This window comes from Acomys minous (assembly GCF_964271855.1).
Source record: "Acomys minous genome assembly, chromosome: 6".
Classification (NCBI taxonomy): domain Eukaryota; kingdom Metazoa; phylum Chordata; class Mammalia; order Rodentia; family Muridae; genus Acomys; species Acomys minous.
This window is the reverse complement of record NC_140487.1, coordinates 19,147,734-19,167,080: the sequence shown is the minus strand read 5'-3', so window position 1 is coordinate 19,167,080 and position 19,347 is coordinate 19,147,734. Positions and strand designations below refer to the sequence as shown.

General features: G+C 39.9%; 1 protein-coding gene across 1 annotated transcript in view; it reads left to right on the top strand.

Moving 5' to 3' along the window:
- The window catches only part of SDHAF3 (succinate dehydrogenase complex assembly factor 3), an 82,434-nt gene extending 73,840 nt beyond the window's left edge, over positions 1–8,594 (top strand). Inside the window, exon 2 of the mRNA XM_084784503.1 lies at positions 7,386–8,594. Within this exon, the coding sequence (XP_084640629.1) occupies positions 7,386–7,571 (186 nt within the window). The 3' untranslated portion in view covers positions 7,572–8,594. The remainder of the gene's footprint in view (positions 1–7,385) is intronic.
- Positions 8,595–19,347: the final 10,753 nt, after the last annotated feature.

Below are 19,347 nucleotides of genomic sequence, written 5' to 3'. Positions count from 1 at the left end.
TGTATGTACACCAAAAAAGGGCACCAGATCTCATTATAGATGGTTGTGAGCCACCATGTGGTTGCTGGGAATTTAACTCAGGATTTTTGGAAGAGCAGTCAGTGCTCTTAACCTCTGAGCCATCTCTCTAGCCCCTAGGATTCTTTTTTGATTCATTCCAGAAAAGAATCCATCATTGAATAATGAGCTGTTTAATCTCCATGAGTTTATATACTCAGAGTTTTGTTTGTTGTCAATTTAACTTGTCTGTATTTGTTAAGGTTTGTTTTGGGTCCCAGTATGTTGTCTGCTTTAGAGACGCTTCCATGGGTGTTTGGGTGAAGTATTCTGCAGATAATTGTTAAGTCCATTTGATCTAAAATATTCTTTCATTCTTATGTCATCTGGACAAAAAGAATAGAGAAACCTGTTTATTGGAGAAATGTGGTGTTGAAGTCACCCTACGGTTATTGGGTGTGTTATAATGTTTCTTTAATTTCAGTAGTATGTTCTTTATGAAATTGCGTTGTTATCAGAGTTTGGTGAACATATTTTCTTGATTAATTGATCTTGTTTAGAATGAAGTACCCTTTGTCTCTTCTGGTTAGATTTGACCTTATTTCTGTGCAGTGTAGATACTAACTAAGCTAACTAAGAAACTAAATAAACTAATCCCCCCAATAAAAAACTTGTAATCACACTAACACTTTGGGACAAGCAGTGATTGTTGCATCACTAGCACTTATAAAAGGCAGTTCTGCTTAAGAACATCCTTAGTGAAACAGCACAGATTTTTCCATTAAATGTTGCCTTTCTAGAATATTTGGGAAACTGAGAAGTAGAAAGTACTCACAACCAGGACCTCTGTGTCTTCACCAAGTATGATCGCCTTGAGTAAATGGACTCACAAGCAAAACCCGCCGTGGGTCTCATATTTTAGTATTTATAACTGAAAGAAAATCTGACAAATAATTGTCATTGTAAGATTTTCTTCAGAATTAATGGAACATACCTCTCATTTTAAGTAAAATAATTGACTGTATTTACTGCCAATTTTATTTACAAGCTTAAGTTATAAATTTGCAAAATTTATATCTAGCACTATAATGCCTTACAAATATCATCTTTAATTTGTTGATCCTTGTAAACATCTAGAAAATTTAGTCACTTAATATTCATTTCCTTCTTAGTAAAAGGTTGCTTCTGAGCCTTTTCTTTATCCCAGTTACTGTTTTTCATATACTCTTTCAGTGGGGGACACAGAATGCTTCCTATCAGGCTAAGTGTTGAGCATGGTGGACAGAGAACTGAGGAACAGTAGCAAGACTAAGTTAAGATAGGAAGGCTTCCTCAAGAAGACATTTATGCAAGGCATGGCAAGACTGACTTCAAAGAGTTTTCTCCCCATAAAACACACTCTTTTGGCAATAAGAAATTTAAAGATGAGAAAAGGGACTACAGTGGAAAATAAGCAAAAAATGGGTAGAACTTTCCATGATGAATGTACGAAAAAACATTTCCTATTATGTGCAACCAAGAGCTTCTCACAATATTTTCTCTAAATTCTCTTAAAATTATTTTAATGACAATTATATCTTAGTTGGACACAAATGTATTTATTTTACTCCAGCAATAGAACAAAGTATAATTTCTTTAGCCATTTTTTTTTTTTTTTGAGAATGGTTCATTGTACAGTTGAGGAAACAGGAAATAAGGCCTATGGCTTGATGGCTACTGGTTAAACACGTTTTCAATTCTTGCCTTAATGTAAAAGGTTTGCAGGGAAATGCAAATGGGTGCAGAATCTCTTTCCTCCTTTTCCAAGTCTTGTCAGGAAAAGTAAGCTACAGTCAAGTCCTGCCTCGCCTTGCACAAATGGGGAAATCTGGAGCTCTTGGCTCCTCCCTCTGTTTATTCTGGAACAGAGAGCTAATGAGGCAGTGGGCACTTCTCACAAGCTTTTTAGTCAACTAAGGATGCCTATTCTTATTTTAAAATATAAAATAAAATAGAAATATTACTCTTTCATATTGCTCCTGCCTATATTTAGTAATTTATTTTATGGTAAAGTTCTAATGACATGTAAATTGTTTCAGCAAAGCTCTGTTCTTTCTTCCAAGCCCTTTGTATAAACCTGTTAATAATGAGCCCATTACTAATATCCAGAGTAAAGTTTAACATGGTTTGACAGCAAATAAATGTGAATTTTTTCAAGTTAAAATAAAAAAGGCATTTATGGGGGCTGGAAAGATGGCTGCTTTTCCAGAGGTCCTGAGTTCAATTCCCAGCACTTACATTGGTGGTTTACAACCCTCTGTCATGAAATTTGATGCCCTTTTCTTGGTTGCAAATATACATGTGGACAAAACAGCCATATGCATAAAATCAATCACTTAGTCCTTTAAAAAGGGAAATATATTTATGCAGTACCAATCTGCTCACAGTTACAAGAGGAGCCTTGAAGGCAGGAGAGGATGATTCATAAAGACACAAGCGCAGAGAATTGAGTTCACAGTATTTTATAGCCTGTATACAAATGCCTATTAGAACTATTAACCATTTTAATTCTCACCACAGTCACATGAGGTATTGGTACAGATGTCATCATCATGCTATGTTTGGCATGTTCCAATTAAAGATGTCCTAATAATTTGATAGTTAGTGCTGAATAACAGGCTGGTGTTTTGTTTGTTTTTGTCACTTTTTGTTAACATTCTGGTGTATTCACATAGGGTAGAGACAACATCTATAACTTAATGAAGTATTACAAAATTAATTGATGAAGATGTACCATTTTAGAGAAAAGGTTGTGGGACTAGGGAGATGGGTCTGCTGTTCTTCTAAAGAATAGTTAACAACTGTTTGTAAGCACAGTTTCTGGGAATCTGGTGTCTTCTTGTGGTCTCCACACACACCAGGTACACAGTGGTTCATACATGCAGGCAAAGAAAGTAAGAATAAATATATGGCATGTGCCACAATGTCTGGCATTATTACTTGTTAAAAAGGAAAAGAAAAAGAAGCTATATAAAACAAAATATACAGATAATTTATTTGGCTTTTTCGAATAACCAGGAAAATGACTTTTAAAATTAGTTCAATGAGCTGGGTATGGTGGTACATGCCAGTAATCCCAGCACTTGGAGAAACAGAGGCAGAGGCAGGTGAATTGCTGTGAGTTCAAGGCCAACCTGGTCTACAAAGCGAGTCAAGGACAGCCAAGGCTACACAAAGAAACCCTGTCTGGAAAAAAATTAATCCAATGATTATATTTGTAGATGAGTTACATAGCACATTTAAAAATGTATTATTTACTTTAAGAACAGTGTTGTTATTAAGCTTATAGGAACTCTGGATTTCATGAACAAGAGTGTGTTTATTCATTGCCTGTGACTTACCATTTCTGATGCTATGCCAGTTTTCATTTGTACGTGTCTAATGCCAAGGACATACAATTCACAATAGAATAGAAAGAGCATTTATGAACCATCTCTTCTCAAACATTTCCTTATTATGACCTTCACAAAGAGCGTTGAACGTTCTTGCTCTTGTTCTCTTCTCTGGCTCAGCTGTGCGTCTGGAATTAGGGTTGCTGCACTAGACAAAGGGACCTGGGACTCACTTCATGGTTACCTGAGAAGTGTACTTGCTGGTGATGGTGTTACTTCTTGGACTTGTCTTTTGTGAATCAGTGCAATGTAGGAGTGGAGAAATAGAACATGTTATAAAAAGAAAGGATATTCTGTCTGTGACTTGAATATCAAGTAAAAAAGAATCGAAATTCAAATTTATTATCATAGTTACCGATGACCCTTTGTGTGTATCTGAAATAGTCTGTCTTAATGATTTGGCAGAGGAGCTTCAAATCCCCAAGGAGTCTTTGAATAGTTATGATAATAATCCATTCTGGTAGCTTCCAGGAGCTCATGGGGAGAGGTGCTCTGTTGATTTTGCTCCTTAGGGAGGTGTGGCATGTTAAATCACGTCTGTGGGGGAAACTGGGTAGAGTCCTGGAATGAGTCAATACATTTTAGGGAGAGGCGTTTTTCTCTGGTTCCAATACTTTTCTTCTGGTTGAGAGTAAAAGAAGTACAAATTATTTATCTAAACTATTAAAAGATTGCTGTTATTTTAGCTTTCCAGCAAGCTGAAGGAGTGGTAGGACAATCTATACTGTTCTTCCTTCCTTTTAAGGAAATTAGGAATGCTGGTAGAATTCAGAAGAAAAACTGGAACTAAGCCAAGGCTGTATAGACAAACACACTGCCTAAAAAAGGGAGGTGGGGATCCAGTAGCTTTTCTCCTCAGGTAGCATGGATTTTTTTTTTAACCTTTTTGCTTTCTGTGTCTGTCACCATCATATGTTCAAATCTTGTTCTCTTAAACTCTCACCCTTATTGGCATCTTTAAAACAAACGACAACAACCACCCCCCTCCCAAAAACTGTGGTCTAGCTTTGTTCTTCAGAATCAGTCTCAGTGCTTGTGAAAGTCTATAAGGAATTTTATGTCACTTTGCTTCTATCTTATGAGCAAGGCAGCATCAATCTAGTAGTTCACACTATGGATCTAAGTTCCAATGTAGTGCTGTAAAAAGGCTCAACGTTCACTAAAGTGACAAATCTGGAATCTTGGGCACTTACTGAGGAAATTTCTGTTCAGTCCATTTAAAATGTGTCTTACTGAAGAAAGGTCCAACTATGTTTTCAATTGCTAATTTCAGTGCCTTGAGATCTGGTTCCTGTCCTGTCATGGGCATTGGTAGGAATCTTCTGTAACCATGTGATGATAAGGAATGTTCCCCAGATGTCCCTGATTGGCTAAATAAAGATGCTGAAGCCTATGACTGGGTAAAAGAGAGGGAGGTGGAATTGTAGGTGTCCAGGCTTGGGTTCAAGGGAGGAGAAATGGAAGAGGGAGAGGTGGAGAGAAAGGAGTCACCATTGAGGGAGGAGAAAGGGGAAGAGGAAGAGGAGGAGAGAGAAAGGAGTCGCCATGAGGCAAGATGGCTGTGAGCACTTGGTAGTAGGAACAGCCCCGGAAGTCAGTCATCAGATTGGCAAGGGGTTGCTTTTTCGGTGGCTTTTAAAGGTACTGGGAAGAATCTGCCCAGCCTAGTGTTTACAGCTTAAAATAAATTATAGTCTCTCTGTGTCAGTCACTGGGGAACTAGCTGGTTAAAGAAAACTACTGCCTTAATAGTTTACTGTATTGATAATCATAGAAAGAATAATTCATCTTTCTACAACAGAGTCTTACTTAGGTTTTAGATATGTGAAGTAACAAGTGATGCTGAAGTGCTGACGAGCAGTGACCCTGGTCCTGCAGGTGCTGCTGCTGCTCTCTCCAATGAGCACTTGACAGAGGAAGGCGAGAGCAGGAAATGGTTAACGGGAGGCAGAAAAGTGAGGGTCAAACAAGGTTAATAGCAGGAGTTAATAAGGGACACGTTTAGTCAGCGAGGCTGTCATTCTGCTCTCCTTTAAAAGATATGCTAAAAAATAACTAATTTTTTCCTTTGAACCTCAATAAACCCACAAGAAAACAATTTGAGGGGGTATTTTAGAAGCTAAGATACAAATCCAGGCAATATTTGAATCTGATCAAAATACTTCCTTGTTTCTTGACTGATTCGTGAAGTTAATTAAACTTTAGCCTTGAATACATGCTCATGAGAGCTATGCTTTTCAGGCTGATAAAATAGTGTATGGATAGGTATCACATTTGCCAGTTGAAGGCCGATTTGGCAGAATCTGTTTCCTTGCTACTATGAAAAAGAGCAGTGATAAACATGGATGTGCAAGTGTCTCTGTAGTCAGGTGTAGAGTACTTTGGGTATATGCCCCTGAGTATTGTAGCTGGTACTTCTACTTTGAGTTCTTTGAGAAGCCGCCACACTTATTTCCAGCTGCACTAGTTTTCACTCCCATCAACAGTATAAAATCACCCTGCTACCTGAAGCAGCTTAGCTTAACCTGAGGAAGAACTGTGATTCTCTTAGATTTCACTGATGACTGATCCTTGAATCTAATTGGTAGGTTAGCTGTTTTTTAAAGAGGCTAGATGGCCTGCAGCTCATGTGCAGTGTTTTTTGTTTTGTTTTGTTTTGTTGTTGTTGTTTTTTTGTTTTTGTTTTGTTTTTTGTTTTTGTTTTTGTTTTTGTTTTTTTTGTTCCCTTCAAATAGATTTCCTTGCTGTGGTAACTTGCCTGAACAGTTTATACTTGACAGTTTTACCTGGATACTTCCAAGTTGCTGTAGTGATTCTTTTGTTGGTGGTGCCAGTCTTCCTACCTAAAATTTCTATTGAGGTGCTGGAGGTGGCTCAGTGGCTCAGAGCACTTCACTCCCTGCTCTTGCAGAGGGTCTGGGTTCTGCTGCCAGCGCCTGGTCAGGCAGTGCACAAATGCTTGTAGCTCCATTTCCCTCCCATACACTCTTCTGGCCTCTGTGAGCACATGGTGTACACACATATACTTTGACATTCATATTCACCTAAAATAAAATAAATCTAAAAAATTACAGCTATTATCAGTCATGTTTTTAAAAGGTGAGCCTTAACATAAAGTACAAACCAAGTAAAATATTCAGGATTTAAGTTTGTAAGCTTAAGCTTAGAAAAAGTAAATAGTGACATTTTATAGTACATTTTGGATCACTTTTTTTTATTGTTTTGTTTTGTTTTCAGTTTTTTCGAGGCAGGGTTTCTCTGTGTAGTCTTGGCTGTCCTGGACTTGCTTAGTAGACCAGGCTGGCTTGGATCATTCTTAAAAGTGACCTGAACTCCCCCCCCTCACTGGCCTCCCCCTTTCTCCGTGTCAGAGGCAGTGGTAGCTTGATGTTGCTTTCTTTTTTCCATGGTTCCTCTATTTTATACATGTTTACAACGGTAAATAACTTCTATTTTTCCACTTTTAAACTTAAGATTTTAGAGTTTTCCAACAGCTTGACTATGGTTTTCATAAGCATAAGTTTCTTTCAGTTTTATTCTGCTGTGGAAGTTAGTCAGCTTCTTGAAGAGCGCTCCTGAATTCTGAGGCCCACTTTTGAGCTTTTAAGAAAGCCTGATGAAAAGTTATACTCCCTGAAACATGTGTGCTTAGTTATGCATGCTTTTGTACACGGGCTTAGCCTGTGGTAGTGCATACTTCTACTACTGGTTTGCAGATGAAGGACTTTCCTAAATGTCTATAAAAACCTTAAGAATGATAAAAATAAGATTTACTTGAAGTCATGTCTGAAGACTACCACTGTGACTATTTGTATCTTTTAAATCAAATGCAGACAAGTTAGTGATGGAGCTCAGCTGGCGGCTTGGGAATTAGAAACTCAGTGCCCCATGACTCGTTAAGCGAGCACAGATGGCTTTAAATCTCTGACTAGTCCTTTCTCTCTGTCTCTTTACTAGACATATGCAGCAGTGTTGTGGGAACAAGCTAAGGACAGCAGACAGAGTTTTGGCACTTCTCTCCCAGAAGAAAAACTTAATGACTTCCGCGATGAGCAGATTGGACAGTTGCAAGAACTGATGCAGGAAGCTACTAAACCCAATCAGCAGTTTAGCATCACTGAGTCTTCAGAACCAAAATTGTGATACAGTGATCCTCAGAAAGCCTCTCACCTTACCCATCAGTGGCTCTTTGATGTATAGCCTTTCAGCTTTAATGGTATAGTTCCTTATTCATGGACAGTATGAATAATATATGAATCAAGATCACAGATGTCACACTATGCCATCATTGGAATAACATAGTTATTTACTGTGTGGAATGTAATTTTGTGGAATTTAACTTTTGGACTAAAAAGGGTACATTTTGGAATTCTGCTGGAAAAAAATTTTGTGCATGAATTTGTTTTAAATTCTGTTCTCATAAACACATCATGATAATGGTAGATTTGTAATTACAGTAAGTTCATTATTAGGCATATTGTCATTCTGAAAAATCCCACCATTTCTCCTTTAATAGTCACGCAGAATGTCTTCTTTGAATCACTCATGATGAAAGTTTTAAGAAATGCTTTAAGATTCGGTTTCTAAGAATTTCAGTTATTGCTTCAGGTTGGGGAGATGACAAATAGTAAGTTGACTTACACATTTAAAAATAAAATACCTATCAAAACCCATGTGTATGTTGGGCAGCCTGTTAGATACTGGAGAGGCACATGCTGGGCCAGGGAGCTGGCTCAGTTGATAAAGCGTTTGCTGTGAAAGCCTGATTTGGATTTCTCCTACGCACGTAAGAAGCAAGCACGGCGATGTGTGTCTGTAACCCTCGTGATGAGGAAGCAGCGACAAGCACATGAGCTCACCAGCCAGCGTGTGGAGCTGCATCAGTGGCGTCATGTTCAGTGAGAGACCTGGCCTCAAAAGGTGGAGCAGAGCAAGGATGTTTGTCAGCCAGGCTGTTGACCACACCCGCTCCAGCCTGCTGTCAGCTTGTGCATCTCTTCCCTTGAAGGAACAACCCTGTGTGTTTAACATTCCACGTTCGCCTAGTGCTTATCTGTGAGTCCAAGGACCCTCCATGCCTCTTACACCGAACAAAACCTTATTTCTCAAATTCAAATCTGTTTTTTAAGTTATATGTGATATTAAACTTATTTTTCTCCCCTCTTAGTAACTGAATGATGTAAACATAGAAAATATATACCCAGTTCATCAGTTAATTGGTAATTCAGCTTAGATTTTACATTTGCCTAGAGGCTCCTTGTTAGCAATTCTGATAATGCCACATGGTAGATTGCAAGGTAGCTCTAGCTGTCTGCCACTTTTGATAACCATCCGTCTTTAAGTAACTGTAGTTCTTTCCTCTGTAGTCCTTCCTCCTACATCTGTCTAGCTGGCTTTGGAACTTGATTTGCTCAAAAGAACAAATGTATGGTCTCAACCTTAAAGCCTGGCACACCTTCCACCAGTGTTATTAGAAACGTCCTCTCCCAGCTGCCACATGGGCAACCCCATCAGAGGATCCAAGCCTGTGAGGAGGGTGACCTGCTTTACACCAGCTCTGCCAGCAACAGACCCATAATAACCCTCCTGAAATTTCCATTTACAAAGAAGTTTTAATGACATGTGAAAAATCTCTGGTGTTATTAGTAACCAAGAAAAGATGTTTTGAAATAGAATTTTCCTAAGCCATGAGATTTTCTTTTCCATAACATGGTGGACTCTATATAGCCGATCTCCTTTCCTACTGGAAACTAAACCTCTCAGGTGAAATAGAAAGCAAGCATTTTAGACACACTCAAGCTGCCAGTATCCTTAGGGATGCAGGAACTTCAAAGCCAATGCTACAAGTGGAAGTGCTGAAGCATCTGCTTGAGGGTATTCCAGCTTTGATTTTGCTTGTCCCTGAACAAACCACAAAGCTCAGAGCCCACCTGAATGGAAAATCTCAAGAAAATGGAATTTCCTTGAAGCCAGGATCCTTACGACTGCACTAAGGGTTAGAGTAAGCTAGAAGAAAAGCTGCTTACTACTTGGCCAGAGCTGTAAGTCATCACAAATTTAAGCTGTGGCTGAAACAAAACTTGTAAGCTATAAAATTGTGTACAGTGGTCTCCTCCAATAAATATCTGACAGATGTAAACATCATTTGGGAAGGTACCAGAGTGGTGGCACACACCTGTAATCCTAGCACTCAGGAGACAGAGGCAGGCAGAGCTCTGTAAGTTTGAGGCCAGCCTGGTCTACAAAGCTAGTCAAGGACAGCCAACGCTACACAGAGAAACCCTGTCTTGAAAAACCAAAAACCAAGCCAAAACAAAAACAAAACTTACAAAGTAAATTGGCACCACAAATAAGACAACAGAGACAGACACATGGAAGTTCAGGTTTGAGATTAGCACGTGTGTAATGTAGTATGAAGCACTTTCAAGTAAAACATAGGTAACAATAGACAGGTTTCAAAGAAGATTGGGGAGGCTGAAATGCAAGATTCATGACAAAAGACAGGCTGCTACATATGAAAGTATGTGAGCTCATGAAATAACAGTGTAGCATATATCTAGAATGTGACATCCTCGCTGAGCCATACCATGGGAAGATGATGCCAAAGACAATTTCCTCTTTTTCCAGCATAATATTTATTGATTATTTGGGAATTTCTTTTCCTGCACCCAGATCACAGTCACTCTCCCCAATACACCCTTGTGACCTCCCCACTCCTAGAAGAAGAAAAACAGTCCAATTTGTTTTGCCTGTATACTCACTGGAGCATGCTCAAACTCCCAGTGGCCAGCCCCTTAAATTTAGACAACAGTCCTTTCCCACCTGCACTCCCACCAGAAGCCATCAGTAGAGAGCTGAACTTAACCCTTAACACAATTTTCAAGAGCTGTCTTTGAGAGTTGCCTGTCTAGGTCATTGTTGGTGGGCGGTGGGGGCTTGGGTGAGTTGTCACACAAGCCTTCTATGTTCCTCTTTATCAACTGTGTGTCTGCAGTCATCCATACCTCTGCACATATAGGTTTCTTGCCCTTCACAAGGGAGCACCGATCGGGAGCACCGATCATGGACTTCTATGTAGTTTCTGGTGGCAGCATGACCAAGGACTTAAAGCAGCACAAAGTCCAGATAACTTTTTGGAAGATGTCAGCGAGTGCAGGACAAGGCCCTGGACAGTCCTGGTGACCCATCTCGTTGCTCCTTTTCTCCTTTGTAGTTCTCAGAAGGTGCTTGGGATCTGCTGGGGATGTAAATCTTGAGACAAGAGGAGGCCATTCAGATCAGCCTGGCTGCTGGCTCTATCCCCCCTGGAGCAGGATGTCTTTCAACACAGAAGCTCAACATATCAGGTCACCCTCAGGATGTGAATCCCACAGGGAACTGTCCCTGGAGGACCCTCAGATACAGTGTGAGCCAGGCATGTGTAGGGGAGAGTCTACTCCAATCAGTTACCCTTATCCTGGCCTGGCTGGTTATGAATCTTAGGCTGTTCATGATCCCAGATGCCTACCAGTAGTAAATGGATTTAGTGTATATGAGAGTTCTTACCAGACACTTTCTAGTAGAAACTGTGAATCAAGATCCAGAGGGCAGATATTGTGACCTCTGCAGTAAGTTTTCCCCTTAGAACTTCACCTCACTTCTCAACAGAAATAATGGAAGCTAGAAACCAACTGAATGACTATTCTTAATTTGTGGAGAGAAAAATACCTTCAAATTAAATTTTGCACCAAGCAAATAAGATGATAGGCTATAGTTTCAGGCATTATGTAACATGTCATCTGCGTATTTTTGGTACACCTCCCCCCCCCAGTCTGTTTCAATATGGGTAAATCTAAGGCATATTTACCATATGACGAACACTGATATTTCAGGTGGTTAAAAATGAGAGAGTTTGAATAAACATGGAGAACAATGCATAGCGTGACAGTTGCAGCCAGGATAAATTTGGATACTTTGAAAGGAGAGTTCTGGTGTTAGTTAATTTTAAGTATATAGAAGGTAGCAGAGGAGTAAATGAAATAAAAAAACATTATAAAATAAGGGAAACAGAAAAGTAAGGAAGAAGAAGGTCAATAGAAAAAATCAGAGTAAATTAAATATATGCTTCTGTTTGATAATGGCTGTCTCCTCTGAAACTCATGTTGGGCTGATCCTCACTGAGAAGCTAGGAGGAAGCTAGGAGGGTAGGCTGAATCTGACGTGTGCCTTTGGGAGGGCTTCAGGGTATACAGAGTCAGCAAGGCAGAGCCCCATGACTGGGTATTGGTAACTTTATAAGAAGAGACAAAAAGATAGGACACAAGGCATCTCCAGGTGAGACCTCAGCTGCATCAGGGTTCCGGTTAGTAAGAAGGCCAACCATCTCCACCGGGCGAGGCTGCCTCCACAGACCATGGAAAGAATATGTGCTCTGTCATGACTTTAATGTGCTGGGGTGGGTTGGTGAAAAGGGTTTCGCCTTTTCTGAAAAGCAGGGGAGGAGAGAAGAGGGTGAGAGGGAGGGAGGGACCATGAGAGAGGGTGAGACCAGGAGGAGAGGAAAGCAGAGGCCTACAATCGGGATGTAAAGTGATTAAATAAATAAATAAAAAAGGCTAACCATCACCAGATCCAGCCCCTCCACTTCTGGCCAGGACTGAGAGCCAAAGTAAACATCTAAAAATAACCATATTGATATTATGTTGTCAGCAACAGAAAAGGACTCCAGTGATAGATATAACTCAAAATGTCATTAATTGTGTTTGCTAAAGGTAAAGTTATCCAGTTAAAGGCAATATTTAAGTAGTTAAAGAACAAAACCAATTCATGCTATTATGAAAAATTACATCAGAAGCATAATATAAAGATTAAATGTCATACACATGAAAAGAAAGCTGAAATATGTGCAAATACACACACATATGTGGATACGCATATATGTATGTGCATAAGTGTATGGCAAAAAGATTGCTAGAAGTGGGGTTGGAGAGGTAGCTTAGTGGTTAAGAGCACTGTCTGCTTTTCCAGAGGTCCTTAGTTCAATTCTCAGCAACCACATGGTGGCTCAAAACCATCTATAACAGGATCTGACACCCTCTTCTTGTGTGCAAGGGTACATGCAAATAGGGCATTCATAAACTAATGTAACTAAATAAATCTTTTTAAAAAAGATTGCTAGAAGTTTACTACAAAGATAATTCAAAGTTTCATTTACATGGTAAGAGACTGGTTAAATAGCCCCATAACTTTAAACAACAAACACAATTCCAAATAAATCACACGCCAAAGAAGAAACCAGGACTATAAGGAACTCACCAACGGTGAAAATGCCCAATAAGATGTATATATGGGCTGCCACTAAAACAACATTTGAAGCAAACTGATCTTCAGTGTGTCTAGTAGCTACAAGAAAGGTTGAATATGAGAAGTGTATGTCTTAGCCAGGCAGGGTGGCAGACACCTAACGTCCCAGCACTTGGGGAAGAGATGGAGGCAAGAAGATCCGTTCAAGGTCATTCTTAGCCTTGCCTACATGAGAGACCCTCTCTCAAAGAACTAAAAGGAAATACTCATGCTAGCCATTCACAAAAACAAAACTTAGAAAGAAAGAGCCAACCAAAAAGGGCAGGTACATTTAAAAAACTGAGTAAAACAAACAAACAAACAAGCAGTCTACCATTGATGGCATCAGTGGTAGACTAGAAATGTTGATTAACAGAAAGAAAAAGTAACCATACAGGAACAGAGGAGGGCATAGCTACTTCTGTTGTATCATTCAATAGATAGAATATTTAAAAAAAAAAAAACAAAAACTTAAATGTAAGATATTTGTAACATCCAGAAGAAACTGATGGACTTTTTATAACAGAGAGAGAGAGAGAGAGAGAGAGAGAGAGAGAGAGAGAGAGAGAGAGAGACAGAGACAGACAGAGTCAGAGACAGAGACAGACAGACAGACAGATAGACAGACACACACACACACACACACACACACACACACACACACACAGAGACAGAGAGAGCTGCAGCAACAAAAGCCCTTTAGTGAAGAGTTCACAAAGAAGAGTTCAAGCCTAAGTAATTTCTGGATGAGTGCTGCTAATATCAATAACTAAATAATTCTAAACTGAACCCTTTTCCCTAAGCCAAAAGAGATGAGAACTCCCTGATTCACTTTATCACACACTGAGTGAAGTCTGAGAAGGAAAAACTAGTGGCCACCTTCACCTTGAACATGGATGCAAAAATGCCAAGTATTATGGAATAAATGTAGACCCAGTCAGATTTATGCCAGGAATCCATTCTCACACTAGAAGATCAACTGCTATCATATTCCATGTAATCAAAATAGAGGTTTTTGAATTAATAAAGGTTTTGAATTAATCACGATCCATTGAGAGGTACAGAAAAAGCATTTTCCAAACATTCAGCTTTTATGCATGATAAAAAAATGTTCTTAATTTACATATGAAGGACACTTCAATTAGAGGATTTCTGTGGCTGTCTCTGGCAATCATGAATCATTGACAGCTTTCTCTGTGAGGTTCAGGAAAAGGCAAACTATCCCTTCTTCTCAAGGCAAAACTAGCAGCCTCTGATCATACGAGATTTAATGCAGAACATTTAACAGCTACAGATTACTAGAGAGAGTAAGGGCCTACTGTTCGGTAGATGCAAATGTTACTATACAAAAATCAACTGTAATCCTCCAGAATGCAGCAAACATAGAAAAGTATTTTGTCAACAAATCGTAAATATTTAGACACCAATTTACTCAAAGATATCCAGACTCTGGAGGAAACTTTAAAAGTTTCTATAAAGATCTGAAGACCTGGGGTGCTCACTGATAAAGACTGCACATTGCAAATATCTTTGTATGCAAATATCCTATACTCTCAACACATTAATTACAGAAATGAATTTTTTACTTTTTCTTTTCTTTTTGAGAGAGGGTTTTTCTGTGTACCTCTTGATGTCCTGGAACCTGCTCTATAGACCAGCCTGGGTTTGAACTCACAGAGATCCACCCGCTTACCCCTCCCAAGTCCTGGGATTAAAAGGCGTGTACCACTACCACCTGGCTTTCAAATTCATTTCTTAAAAAGATATTTTAAAATTGAGAATAGATTTTTCATAACATATATTCTAATTATGGCTTCCCCTCTGCATGTCACCTCCTATCTGCACGCATACCCTTTCTGTCTCTCCTTACAAAACAAAGAGGCATCTAAGAAATAATAATAAAACCAAGTAATATAAAATGAAACCAAACATCTTGTAACAGGACTAAACAAATAAACAGAAGAAAAGGAGCCAAATAAAATACATGAGGAACACATGTAAATTAAAAGATACAAGAATCCCAGAAAAAAAACTGGAATATCTATATCTATACCTATATCTATCTATCTGTCTGTCTATCTATCTATCTATCTATCTGCTCAAAGGACCTGTAAGTTAAAAAAAATACTCTGACACAACATTATGAAACAAATAACTTCCAAAGATGCCTTTGAGTTTGTTATGTGTTGGCCATCTACTACTAGGCATGGGGCCAACCCTTCAGAGTGGTTTGTTTTCTCAATGAAACTCCTTGGAGAAAACTAATTTTTCACTTGCAAGTGGCTATCAATTGGAGATAATTTCTGGATTAGAGATGGAGCATGTGCCCAATTCTTTTAGCTCTAGCTCCCTGCCTGGGGCAGACTTATGCATGCCAGTGAATACTGATTCAGTCTCTCTGAGTTCATATGTGTATCCATTACACTGTGCACAGAAGGCCTTGTGTCTTTTCTTTGGCGTTCTCCATCTCCTCTGGCTTTTACCCCACTTTGTGCATCCTCTTCAGCATGGGTCTGTGGCGCGCGCGCGCGCGCGCGCGCACACACACACACACACACACACCACACACACACACACACACACACACACACACACACACACACACACACACACACACACACACACACACACACACACACACACACACACACACACACACACACACACACACACACACACACACCGGGTCCCTCATGCTAAGATAGCAGCAGCCGCAGCAGCAGCCGCAGTAGCAGCCGCGGCAGCGGTTTATTCTCGTCCCAGAGTTCCAAAGAGCCTTCTTATAGGCAGCAAAACAGGAATCCTCTTCCCAGGTGAAATCCCTCAAGAGGTGATTGCACACAGGAGGACAAGTCTCGAGGAAGGGAGGGGGGCATTCTCAGCTAACCAAGATAAACACAGACGTGGAAGCTGCTAGAAACAGGACATGAAACAGCAAGACAGGCAGGCAGCCCAGTCGGGCCTGGTTCCTACATGGGTCCCTAAGACATAAGGATGGAGACATCCCATTTAGGGCTGAGTGTTCCTTAATCAAATCCAATGTTGGTTGGTTACTCTAATAAGCTTTGTGTTACTGTTGCACCAGAATATCTTGCAGGCAGGTCACCACTGTAGATCAAAGGTTGTAGCTGGATTAGCATTTACCTTTCCCTTTGGTAACCTGCAGAATACCTTACAGTGCTATGATGAACACTATCTGTAGTGGTCCAGGCTCTACGTAGGCACCAGCTCTATTTTTCTGGCTTCAACGAGTTGTGTAGGCATTATCTTCGTGGTTGTTCTTGCTGTATGTATTTTTTTTCTACTTATGTGTAATAATATAAATGTATATGCCAAAAAATAAAAAATTAAATCTGGTTAAAAAAAAGGTCGTGTTTAAATCTGTACCTCATTTTAAAAAATTAGTTATTTTTTCTTGATATTTAGTGTTTTGGTTCTTTATATATTTTGGATACATATTGTTGATCTTAATGCCCGCACTACTGTTGTATTGTTCAGAGAGTCTGTTCCTGTGCCAAAGAGTTGAAGGTTCAGTGCATCCTGCTTATGTTGAGATTGTTGATATATTTGGGATTGAGGTTCATGCAGGGTGATAAATATAGATCTATTTGCATTCTTCCACATGCAGGCATCCAGTTTGATTAGTACCTTGTTGAAGGTTTTTTTTTCCCCCAATGTTTATTTCTGGCTTTTCATATGGTTATCCATAAACATACAGACTTATTTCTATTCCCTTGATCAAAATGTCTATTTCTTTGTCAATAGCATAATATGTTTTGTTACATGCTCTGTATTACAACTTGAAATTAGGCATGGTGGTGCCTTCAATGGTTCTTTTATTATTCAGGATTGCTTTACATATCCTGCTTTTGTTTTTGTTTTTGTTTCTGTTTTGTTTTGGTGTGTGTGTGTGTGTGTATGTGTGTGTGCATACACACACATACACACACATACACAAACATTTCCATATAAAGCTGAACATTGTATGTTGGGGCATCTTTTGGGCATATACTCAGGAGTGGTATAACTGGGTCTTGAGGTAGCACTATTCCCAATATTCTGAGGAACCTCAAGATTGATTTCCAAAGTGGTTGTGCAAGTTTGCACTCTAACAAGCAAGGGAGGAGTGCTCCCCTTTCTCTGCATATTCACCAGCATGTGCTGTCTCTTGAGTTTTTCATCTTAGCCATTCTGATAGGTGTAAGATGGAATCTCAGAGTTGTTTTGATTTGCATTTCTCTGATGACTAATGACATTGAGCATTTCTTTAAGTGTTTCTCTGCCATTCCTGATTCCTCTGTTGAGAATTCTTTGTTTAGCTCTGTAACCCATTTTTTAATTGGATTAAAATTGGTTTGTTGGTATTTAATTTCTTGAATTCCTTATATACCAAGGCATATGCTCAAAACATTCCTGATCATACAACAAGGACATTTGCTCAACTGTGTACATAGCAGCCTTATTTGTAATAGCCAGAAACTGGAAACAGCCTAGATTTTCCTCAACTGAAGAATGGATAAACAAAATGTGGTACATTTCAGCAATGGAATACTACTCAGTTAGTAAAAACAAGGAAATCACCTGGCAGTGATGGTGCACGCCTTTAATCCCAGCACTCAGGAGGAAGAGGCAGGTGGATCTTTGTGACTTAGAGGCCAGCCTGGTCTACAGAGTGAGTTCTAGAATAGCCAGGGACTGTTACACAGAGAAACCCTGTCTTGAAAAAATGCCCCCCAGACAAACAAAGAACCAAGGAAACCATGAAATTCACAGGCAAGTGAATGGAACTCGAAAAGATCATCCTGAGTGCGGTAACTGAGATCCAGAAAGATACACATGGTATGTACTTATTTATAAGCAGATATTAGCCATATAATTCAGGATAACCATACTGCAATTCACAGATCCAAAGAAGCTAAGAACTCAAAGGAGGATGGATGCATCTCACTGAGAAGGGGAAACAGAATAGGTAGAGAGGAAGTGCTTGAAGAAAAGGAACAGGGTAGGAGATGGAGTGCTGAGGGGAATGCGCATGGAGGTCTGATATGGGGAGAGCTGGGGTGGAGGGCAAGAGGACAGAGAGCTGCAGAGAGAAGAGAAACCATGGCTTGGGGCATCTCTGAGACAGGCTGGAGACCCATGACACGGTAAGCTCCTGGGAGGATATGGGGGTGACTCTAGCTGAGACTCCTAGTAGCAGGGACCGTTGTGTCTGAAAAGGACACCCTCTAACTAGATAGGACTCTTTGTAGAGGGAGGGGAACACCAACCCACTCACAAAAGTTTGGACCCCAAATTTGTCCTGCCTACAAGATGTGAAGGGACAAAGAAGGAGTAGAGATTGAGGAAATGCTCAACTAATACCTGGCCACAACAGGGAAGGGAGCCAATCCCTGACCCTCATAATGATTGCGGACAGGAGCCCAGCATAGATAGCCTCTGAGAGGATCCACCCAGAAATGGCTTGAATTAGATCCTGAGACTCACAGCCAAACATTGGGTGGTGTGCAGAGAGCTTTGTGGAAGAGTGGAAAGAAGGATAGAAGAACTGGGAGGGAACAGTAGCTCCACAAGAAGACCAACAGAGCCAACTAACATGAGCATGGAGTGGGGGGGGGGACTTGCAGAGATAGAAATAACAACCAAGGACTATGAATGGACTAGACCTAGGATCCCTACACACATGTACTGGATGTCTTTATGTGGTTCCCCTAGTAACGCAAGTGGGGGCTTTCTTGCCTACTTTTTGAACATTTCGTTCTTGTGGGGCTTCCCTCTTAGGCCACCATGGTAGAGGATGCACTCAATCTTGATGTGACTTGACTTGCTGTCACAGGAACAGAGGTCCTCTCTTCTCAGTGGTAGAGTAGGGGGAAGAAAGAGGGAGGGTGAGACTGGGAGGAGAAGAGGGGGATGCTATGATTGAAATGTAAAGTGAATAAATAAATAAATTTAAAAAGTATGTTTTAAAAAATAATTTATTAATTTATTCATATTACATCTCAATTGTTAGCCCATCCCTTGTATCCTCCCATTCCTCACTACCTCCCACTTTCCCCCTACTCCCCTCCCCTATGTCTGTGACTGAGGGGGACCTCCTCCCCCTGTATATGCTCATAGGGTATCAAGTCTCTTCTTGGTAGGCTGCTATCCTTCCTCTGAGTGCCACCAGACCTCCCCATCAAGGAGGCTAAAAGTATGTTTTTTAAAAGCTGAAAATTGTCATCTTAAGATCTGTAAAGAATTGTGTTGGAATTTTGATGGGGATTGCATTGACTCTATACATTGTCTTTAGTTAGCTAGCCATTTTTGCTATTTCAACTCTACTGATCCATGAGAATGGCAGATCTTTAAATCTTCTGATAGCTTCAATTTCTTTCTTCAGTGTCTTTGATGTTTTTGTCATACAAATATTTCACTTGATTGGAATTACTCTAAGATAATTTAAAAACTTTTGAGATTATTCTGAAAGGTATCATTTCCTTGATTCCTTTCTAAGTCCATTTGCCATTTATGCACACTTGTATATATCTTCATGTTAATTTTTTATCCTGCTACTTTGATGAAAGTGTTTATCAGCTGTATGAGTTTCCAGGTG